This window comes from Lagenorhynchus albirostris, chromosome 2, assembly GCF_949774975.1.
Source record: "Lagenorhynchus albirostris chromosome 2, mLagAlb1.1, whole genome shotgun sequence".
Taxonomy (NCBI): Eukaryota; Metazoa; Chordata; class Mammalia; order Artiodactyla; family Delphinidae; genus Lagenorhynchus; species Lagenorhynchus albirostris.
In genome coordinates this window covers 50,095,892-50,105,579 of record NC_083096.1, presented here as the reverse complement: position 1 = coordinate 50,105,579, position 9,688 = coordinate 50,095,892, and the positions used below count along the sequence as shown (strand labels likewise).

Genomic DNA, 9,688 nt, shown 5'->3' with positions numbered 1-9,688 from the left:
TGTCTGGTTGGTGGGTTGGCCTGAGGAAGTCGGGATATTGGAGTAAGAGAAAGGAGTGATCAGCTCTGGGCACTGGGAATACGGACAGGCCCAGGAAAGAATGGGGAAGGAGATGGGAAAGAGGTGTGTGGGGCCAGAGAGAGGGGGATCGGCCATGCAGCCAACAAGGACACATCCGCCAGGGAACAGGTCAGCATTCTCCAGTGGAGTATGAAAGAGGCAGCTGGACTCCCTTCCCCCATTGAGCCTTGCTTCCCAGAGCAGGGAGAGGCTCTTGTCCTGATGGTGCATTGGGCAAGGGTTCCGGACAGCGACACTGAGGGAGGGAAACAAGGACGGGATACGATGTGGCCTTAGAGGTCTGACCTCAGGTTCTTAGGCTCAGGGACCTCAGACCAAGGCAGCCGTGGAGATCAGGAAACAAGCCCCCTTGGGGATGTCCACTCCAGAGTCTTGGGGTCACAACCAGGTGCCAGCGTGTGCCTGTCTGTCCTCTCAGCCTCCCTTTCCAGCTCTCACTGACCTTCCCCTCTCTTCTCTGTCAGGGACTGACACCCTTGGCCCTGACGTGCCCCCAGCTGCTGTCTGCTCAGGCACAGCCTGCGTGACTGGGCCGTCGCTGCTCCAGCTGTTTCACGTAAGTGTGAGGCACAGGAGAAGGTGCCCGGATGCTGGGTAGAGAGAGGTGTTGGTGGAGAGGGAGCTCCAGAAAGTCCTGGTCACAGAGGGCGGGCCCCGGGGGTCTGCAGCTGGCAACAGGTTTGTCCTTGTTGGCTGTCCTCAGCCCCTGAGTTGGTCGCTACTGAATCCATTCTGTCCAGAGCTCCTAGACCCTGCGAGGGAACGTAGGGACCTTGTTCTCAAGGCCTGAGGAAATTAATCAGGCAACTGGTGCGACAGAAACTCCACAGCACTGGCCCTTGGGTCCTGACTCAGACACTTGCTATTGTATGACTTTAGGCAAATCGTAGAAAGGTCTGGCTTTCCCTCCTGTGAGTGGGGTTTTTGTATGGTTCAAAGGAGGTGTGTTAGTTATCTTTCGCTGTATAACAAACTACCACAATTTAGCAGCTTGCAAGAACACACATCGATTATCTCACAGTTTCTGTGAGTTAGGAATCCAAGCATCGCCAGCTGGTTCACCGTTTCAGGGTTGGTCATGAGGCTGCATTCAAGGTGTCCATTGGGATTACAGTTTAATCTGAAAGCTCAACTGGGGAGGGATTCACTTCCACTCTCACTTAAGTGGCCGTTCAGTTCCTTTTGGGCCATTGGATTGATAGCTTTAACACCCTGCTGTCCATTGGACTGAGGGCCAGAGGCCATCCTCAGTTTCTTGCTACAACATGGGCCTCGCCAGAATCCAACTTGCTGCATCAAAACCAGCCAGGGCGAGAGCTGGCTCACAAGAGGGAAGTCAGAATCTTTGAGAATCTACTCACAGAGTGACATCCCATCCCCTTTGCTGTATTCTGTTAGTTAGAGGCAGGTCACAGGTGGCACCCCTCCTCAAGGGGAGGGGAGTACACAAGGCATGACTGCCAGGGGAGAGGCTCATCTGGGGCCATCTTAGAACCTGCCCGTCGTAAATGGGGACAGAAATGGAAACACGTTGTAAACTGTACAGTGAATGCTGTTTAGATTCAGGGAGTTATTGTGATCATTTGCATCTAGTTGCAAAGAGAAAATAAGCACCCCTGAAATCATAGAGAGCCACTGGGTGTGGGAATTTAAATGCTAAGCTGCACCACCAGGACTGGGCCCTCTGGGAAGCTGGCTGGGACCTGGCTAGTTGACCACATGCACTTCACATGTGCCTTCTTGGTTTCTGACTGTCAGGCCAGACTTAAGTGATCACAGAATGTCTGGGCCTTCCTTCTCCCCACAAATAACCGTGTTTGAAGGACATCTTAGGGGTTACAAGGGGCCCTCACATACATGAATCTTTTTCCTGAGTTTTTTGGTAATCTCTCTTTTACCATGAGAAAGAAGGTCAGTTTCCAAGATGGGATGTCCGCTAAGCGGCACAGTTGGGCCCTGAATGGGCCTTCAGCCCTGTGGCTCTGCCTGCACTGCAGTGCTCCCCATTTCCAGGCCACTTCTGCTGTGCAGTCTTCATGGTACTGAAAGAGGGAGGCCAGGCATGGAAGGCAAAGAAGGGAGGGCTCTGTTCTTGTATGGCTTCATAATTCCCCGTTCTCTAAAACAGCCTGGACACATCCCAGGGGACTAGGCCAAAACTTTCAGTAGAGTGGACCACGGCTGCCTCTTCCAACTTCAGGTCACTAGGCCTCTCTGTCTCCCTCAGGGGTGAGCATGCAGGGGAAGCAGGGGAGGGTGGAGTGGTGTGGCTGTGATGGTGTGTAAGTCCTCCCAAGGCTGAGGTTCACCTGCCCGCCCCCAACAAATACCCCAGTGAACCCTGAAGCATGGCTCACTGTGCATTTGGGCAAAGTCAAATTGGTCTTGAACAAGGATGCTCTGGTCTGCATATCAGATGTGAGCGGAGAGATACAACTTGCTGCCCTCTGGTGGCAGATCAGAGTCATTACTGCCAGGCCTGTGAAAGAAACGCTGTATGGTGAGATGATTACCAAACTTTTAAGTACCCGCTGTGTGCCAGGCACTGTGTATAATGCTGCAGGAGGATAGGCTACAGTATAAGATGCAACTCCTGATCCCAGAGGACTCATAATTTAGCACAGGAGTCAAGATGATCCCACATGAAAGTTGACAAGCATCATACCAAGACAGGATTTGAAAAGTGGCACATGGAAAGGCATTACAGTAGAATTCCAGCAGGAGAGAGTGCATCACCATGAGGCAGTCAGGGAAGGCTTCTCAGAGCCTTGAAGGATGGGCAGAATTTAAATAGATGGAGACAGTGAGAGCATGCTCTCCCCTACCGAAACCCTTCAGGAACCCCCACTGTCTTCAAGAGAGTTAAATCCTAATTCCTTGCCTGCCTTACAGCCTCTCCAGCTTCATCCCTACCCCCAGCCTTCCCGGATTTCTTACAGTTCCCGGAGCCTCTGTGTTCTTTCACACTCCTGGACCGTGCATTCCGTCCTCTCCACCTGGTCTACTGGACAAGCCCCCATTCAGCCTTTAGGAGTCAGCTCAAATATAACATGTTCCATGGAACTTTTCCCCAAGTGGTTAGCTGCCCCCTCCTCTGTGTTCCCACAGCCCCTGGTCTGTGCATCTCTGGTTCATAAGGTATATTAAGTGTCTTTTCATCACTTGGCTATAAGCTTCTTAAGAACTGAGACTACCTGATGGGCAGAGGATTCATGCAGGGGGGACAGTGGGCGGTGAGGAAGAAAAGATAATTGGTGGTGAGCATGCAGGGAAGTGGAAGAGGGCAGAGCCTCTGAAGCTCAGTCTAAAAGTCTCCAGAGGAAGAGGGGTGCAGGGGCATGACGAACGGCTAACTGTGGGTGACGTGAAGGGTGCTCAGAGACAAAACCAGCGAGATCTGTTAGGAAACCTTTGCCCTAGTGCAGGGATGCGGTGCAGAGTCATAATTGGTGTGAAGAACAGAAGACTGGAAGAAACCAAAGAAGAATTTGAGGATTTGAAAGTCTGGGCATCTAGGGGAACACGCCACAGCTTTGTCAAACTCTAATATGCAAATAATCACCCGGGACCTTGTTAAAACGCAGGTTCTGACTCATTAGGCCTGTGGTGGGGGCTGAGATGCTACATTTCTAACCAGCTTCCAGGTGCTGCCAGGCTGTGGTCCACAGACCGCCCTGTGAGCACTTTGAGTGATTTAGAAGCGGAGCCAGGTGCACACAGGGCTCCAGGAACACAATGGTGAGGAGCAGATGGTGTCTGGGTGAAGACAGGTGCCCCTTCCCCAGGTGAGCACAGCAGGGCGCCCGGCTTCCTGAGCAGCTGGCGTTCCAGCCCTCACTTACCCTTCGAGTAACCAACAGCCTGCAAAACCTTTTGTGGCAGCCCTGGTGGAACCACTAACAGAGGGGTTGGAGGCGGGGAGCCCACTTGGAGAGAGGGCGATGACAGCCTGTCATAATTGGGTTCGAGGTGCCAGTGTGGGCCTCTGAGGGACAAGTCTGTCCACTAAGCAGTTGGAGACACAGCTGGAGCTGCAGATTTGGGACCTCTAGGCCTGTTGACGATAGAGCCCATGGTGAGAGAGCAGGGTGAGGTGAGGTGGAGCTCAGGGATTAATCTAACCCTTGGGGCCTTTTTCAGGCTAACACTCTTCTAACAACATCTCCGTCCCTTTCATTGTCTTGCAGGTCACCGTTCCCTTTATGAACGTAAGTGCTTACAGTCATTCTGTCCTCAAGATGCCAAGTCTCCTCACACGTTCCTGCTCCGTTGACACAGCCCACCTTGGTCCCCGTGTGCCTTGGGGGGTCAGGAATCCCCGTTCAGTGGCCTGAAAGGGGATTCGGCCCTCAGACAGCCTCACGTCCGGAGCGCGCCTCCACCTGTTAGCCCCCATTAGCAGGACCCGTCTGGCCAGCCTCGCCCCAACCTTCCAGGGGCCAGAATGTGCCTGCCGGCTCCCTCTGAGCTCGCCTTGCCCTTGTTTTACCCAAGAATTGGAAAGAAAGGAGATACGCCCCTCAAATGAGTTGGAGCCAGGGTGGAACTTCTGAGGTACAGACCCTGTCCCCTCCACCTGGGTCAAGGGCTCGGGGACCGTCAGCTCTTGTGCCCCAGAGGGCAGTGGTTAAGAGCATGGCCACCGGGGTGAACCAGGCTGGGTGGACTCTCAGTCACATCAGTCAAAGCCCCAGTTCATCGTGAGTGAAGTAAGGATAATCAAGAACTATCTCAAAAGGTTATTTTGAGGGTTAACTGAGATAACCAGGGGAGTGCTTACCACAGTGCCTCACACAGACTAAGGCCTCAGTGAACAGAAGTTATTATTCTCTGTGTCTCGGCCCCGTGGGGTAGGGGAAGGGGTGAGGGTTAAGCCTGATGTGAACAGAGGGGAGAGGGGAGAGGAGAGGGAGAAGAGAATTAAAGCAGAAAGACAGCAAGCACCTTTGAAACTGGATGGAAACAGGGAGCAGAATCACACCTTCAGTTAGCTCTGTGCCGCCTCTCTTCCCTTCCGCAGCTATAAGCCCCCCAGGTTAGGCTGGCCCAGGCCACAGCTACCCTCTGTCTTCAGGAAGCCCCTGGTGTTCCAGTGCCCAGGGCCCTCCCTGCTCTCGGGTCCCCCATGCCTTCAGCTGAGAAAGTTCCAGGAGGGCTCCCGGCCCCATGCCCAGGAGGGCAGCTGCCCCTCACCTCTCCGCACACGTCTTTGCAGAGTTTGATGGGGCGTCGGGCGGATGACAGCGGGAACGGTTGTGATCACTGGCGGAATCCTAGCTACGGTCATTCTCCTCTGCATCATCGCCGTCCTGTGCTACTGTAGGCTCCAGGTCAGTCCCCTGGGCCTGTGGCCAGAGGCCACCAGCAAACCACGTCCCCGACGTGGGGGCAGAACCTGGAGGCCCACTGCGGGCGTGACAAAGCCCAAAGCTGTGGAATGTGGGAGGCGTAAGTCAAGGGGGCTGGGAGTTGGGGGGCTGTCAGAAGGGAGCTATGTTCCCCTCACGTCCTGCACACTTCGGCACCCAAGAGAGTGAGCTGGGAAAATACCGGGTCACTGTGTTGTGTCTCCCGCGCGTCTGAGATTTCTGGAGTGCTGGGAAGGGCACCATGTGGGCAGACTCTGAAAGCAGCTCCCCGCACCCCAGCCTGTGCTTAGTAGGATCTGTATGTCCCTCCCTCTCTGCCTCCCCGCTCTCTCAGCCTCCGCCTGCAGTCAATGCACTAGGAAGTAGGGGGAGGAAGAGGGAAGGAACTGGTCTTGCAGGGCTGGGAGGACATCGCTGTGGACCGTGGGCCTCTGGTGTTGAGTTTTCTCTCCGGGGCCAACCAAGCGCCTGGCGCGGGGTCCTCAGCGGAGCAGGGCCGTGGGCACCTGTGCGCAGCCAGAGGGGGGCATTCAGCCCTCAGGCAGCCCTCCCCACTCTCCCCTCAGTATTACTGCTGCAAGAGGAGCAGAGCCGAGGATGCACGCGAGGAGGAGGAGGAGGATGAGGATCACGACCTGCCCGCACACCGCAGAGGCCCCACCTGCAATGCCTGCAGCTCCCAGGCCCTGGACGGCCGAGGCGGCCTGGCGCCTCCCACCAGAGAGCCCTGCGGCCAGCCGTGCGGGGTGGCGGCCAGCCACTGCACAGCCTGCTCCCTATACAGCTCTCCCTTTTACATACGGACGGCTGACATGCTGCCCAACGGGGGCGGAGGCGAGAGGCTCTCCTTTGCTCCCACATACTACAAGGAGGGGGGACCCCCATGCCTCCAACTGGCAGCGCCCCAGAGTTACCCGGTGACGTGGCCAGGCTCTGGCCGTGAGGCCTTCACCAGTCCAAGGGCTATTAGCACAGACGTGTAACCCCTTCCACCCCCGCCACGCACCAGCGCTTGCTGCCCCAGCAGGAGCAATGGGGACAGCGGACGACACCCCCCAGCACAGCCCACAGGGACGGTCTCAGTTTTCCTGGCTTTCCTTTTCCCACAGTGGAGGGCTCACCCGGATTCAGGCTATTGAGGGCATTAAGAACCAGGGCAGGGCCTGGCCCCGCGGTCCACAGGTGGCGGCCTGACAGGTCACGTTGGCAGCTTAGACAGTTTCTCTGTTGGGACTGTCCTGTGGCCAGTGCCAGCACTGCCACCACCCTCTCACTTCCCTCAGTCCCCTGGCTTTGCTGGACCAGAGGAAAGCTGAGCAAAGGCTCTGGGGGTCTCCGGAGTCCTTGGGGGATGGAAGGAGAAAGGGGGGTGTGTAGGGCAAAGGGAGAGGCCAGAGCTGAGGCATTGGCAGAACTCGAGAAGGGAGAGGAAGGGGTTAAAGGGACTCTTCCGGACCTGCTTGCTGAAATGAATCCAAGAGCTAGTTCACAATCTAGTTTTGTACTTCGCCTGTTCTAGAGACTGCACTCCCTGTAGCTGTTCCAACACGGGTATTGCTTCCTGAAACACATCACATCTGCATCTGCCTCTGTTTTCACAGAACACGTCGACTGGACTTTAAAGGCTGTGGCATAAGGTTATTTGTGAGAAATGCACCCAAAATGGATGTCTCCCCACAAATCCTCTTTCTCTGCCTCGGGAACCAGCTGCCCTGGCTGGAGAACCTTTTGCAAGTTTTGTTACTAAAGTTTGAGTAGCTTAGCAAAGGAAAGCCTGCTGATGGTCTCGGGGCCCTGGTCCGCCACGCTGAGCACTGTGCGTGGATGCAGCCCTGCGAGGACGTGTGCATTCCCAGGTGTGTGCACACGGGCCTGTCACCAACAGTGCACACCAGGACTTTGCCACCTGCAGGAGCTGCAGGGCGGAAGGGTCTCTGATGTACCAACTAGAAAGAAAAATCTGACTCCAGACAGCAGGAGCGAAAGGCGATCAAGGTGGCGGCCAATCCCCACGGCAGCCAGCTGGCTGGTACAGGAAGAGCCTGCGGAGTCTCCCCTGGGATAATGCTGCTGCGTGGAAGCCACGGAAGCCCCTCCAGAGACCTGGTGTTCTCCCTGGGCATCAGCCACGAGGCCACAGAGCAGGACCCCTTCGTTTCACCACAGATGGCAGCCCTCGCTCTGAGGATGGGAGGGATTTGACTTAGCAATCAGGTTCCATGCTGTCTGCCCTCCCTCCGCTGACCCACCCCCCAGCCACAGGACAGGGGCCTGTTTATTGCTGTATCACTCTAGCCCCAGTCCAACTCCCAGTTGTAACTCAGCTGTGGCCTTATGCTGCTTGAGTGAATGCATCTGATGAGTTTCCCAGTTGCCTCTGCAGTGAGGGGTGGCTGTCCCCCCACTTCCTAAGGGCATTAGGAACCCCCAGACTCTCTTGCGTCACCGAATGCTGCAGAACGTGGGGCAGGGAGGGAGCTGGCCCCTCTGCTGAAATCTTGATTTTTGCATTTGCGACAGGGAGGGTGAAGCTGGGGAAGGGGAAGAGAATTCGCCGCACCTTTTGCATCACTCTGGGCACTTGTCACCTTGCATCTCAACCTGTAATCGAGGATCACAGGGTTGAGAATCAGAGGAGCTCTAGGACCAGTCTCTTATCTCCTCTGAGATTCCATTTTCTCCAGGGAAATGAGACTTGCGCAGGTGGACTCTGAGGACCCTTTAATGCTCCATGAAGCCAGCCAGACCACTCTTTCTTGCCGCAGTCCTGGCAGGGGCTGGATGCACTTGCCAACTGCCTGATCCTGTGTGCAGAGATTTGTGTTAATGCATGAAAGACCACAGTAAAACACAGGGTTCGCAGGCAAAACCATTTTAATCATCAGTGGAAAGCAGACATGTTTGACCGTCCTACTGAGTGACCTCAAATGATAACATTTCTCTGCTACCAGGAGACAGCTCTAGGTGGGGTAATGAGCTGTGTTTCAGAGCCGGGAGGGACCAGCTGAGGACGGCAGCTTTTCATGCCCATCCCACTGCCAGCCCTTACTGGGCTAAGCACGCCCCCTTGACACTAGTTGCTGGGCCTGGGCATCCTTGCCGCTTCCTGACGACCAGCCCCAGTGCCTCGCTTGCCGCCCTGGGATTCCACGGTCACACAACCACAGCAGGGGCTGCCCCTCCTCACCCAGAAGTTCCAGTACCACCCGCCTTGGGAGAAATCAAGACCCAGTCAACTCTCACCTGCTTCTTGGCCCTGATCTGTTGGGGTCCCTGAGTGAAAAGCATCTCGTGCAAACCTGTCTCCTCCTAGAGCTTTCCCAGCCTAAATCAACCCACATATCAAAATCTGAGTTTGGGGCATTGGAGAGATGGTGGCCGCGGCCCTCGCCACACAGCCGCATGTTGCTCAGGGCACAGGCTCAAGGTTGCCTGCCCGCCTCCCTGCAGCCACAAGGGCCTTGCCTGTGGAAGAGGAAGCTCACCCCACTCAACCACACTGTACTTTTTAGCTGCCGAATCTGTGCTCTGGGACACTATGTGGACACTTTGCAAACTGCACCCTAAACAGGAAGAGGAGAGGCAGGGGACACCCTGCTCTCTCCGCCTTTTCGCTCCACCCCCACTTCACTGCTCCTGCTACAGATTTCTTGCCCTGCATCTTTGATAACTTGGAGTCACAACTAAGTGAATGTCAAAATAAAGGAGGAATTGGACATAGAAATCCCACAGGGTCCTCCGTTCTTTACCTGGGGAAGGGGCAGCTGGGCATGGATTTAAGAGTGAAAGCCCCTTCTCATCGCCCAGCATGTCCTTTTTCAACACTGAGATCTACCAGCTTCCTCTCCCTTCCTGCTTCCCTCTGCCATGTCCACCCCGACACCGTGTCCTTTACCCGACACCCCCATCCCTTTCCTTGCCTCCGTCGGAGCTCTCATCCGGGAAGGATGTGTCATTTGTTGGGAGAGGGGATTGAAGGGTAGCCACGGCTGTCCCTGAGGCGGAAGGAGCTCAGTCAATGGTGCGGAGCCCTGGGGAGCAGCCTGCCTCCACTCCACCCTCACTGTCCAGGCCCCTGGGGTCCTACCTGTAATTCGGGTCAAGGTCCCCGCTCTAAAGTCGGAGGAGGCCTCTGGGTGTCTCAGGGTGCCCAGCACACAGCACCGTCCAGCCCCTCGTCCCCCAGCCACAGCTGGTGTGCTGAGCACCGCAGGAATCAGGGAAGGAAGAGCTGCTGG

General features: G+C 55.8%; 1 protein-coding gene across 2 annotated transcripts; it reads left to right on the top strand.

Moving 5' to 3' along the window:
* The first annotated feature begins 545 nt into the window (after positions 1-545).
* On the top strand, positions 546-8,186 carry LOC132515807 (protein FAM163A). Of its 2 annotated transcripts, XM_060142159.1 has the most exons (4): positions 546-637; positions 4,269-4,289; positions 5,102-5,411; positions 6,017-8,186. In XM_060142159.1, the coding sequence occupies exons 3-4, from the start codon at positions 5,319-5,321 to the stop codon at positions 6,431-6,433; spliced, it is 510 nt and encodes a 169-aa protein (XP_059998142.1). In that variant the 5' UTR covers positions 546-637; positions 4,269-4,289; positions 5,102-5,318; the 3' UTR covers positions 6,434-8,186. The 2 variants fall into 2 exon arrangements, 1 of the variants encoding a protein (XP_059998142.1); XR_009539191.1 differs by lacking the exons at positions 546-637; positions 5,102-5,411; positions 6,017-8,186 and adding an exon at positions 3,085-3,219 and having other exon boundaries at positions 4,269-4,498.
* The last annotated feature ends 1,502 nt before the right edge of the window (positions 8,187-9,688 follow it).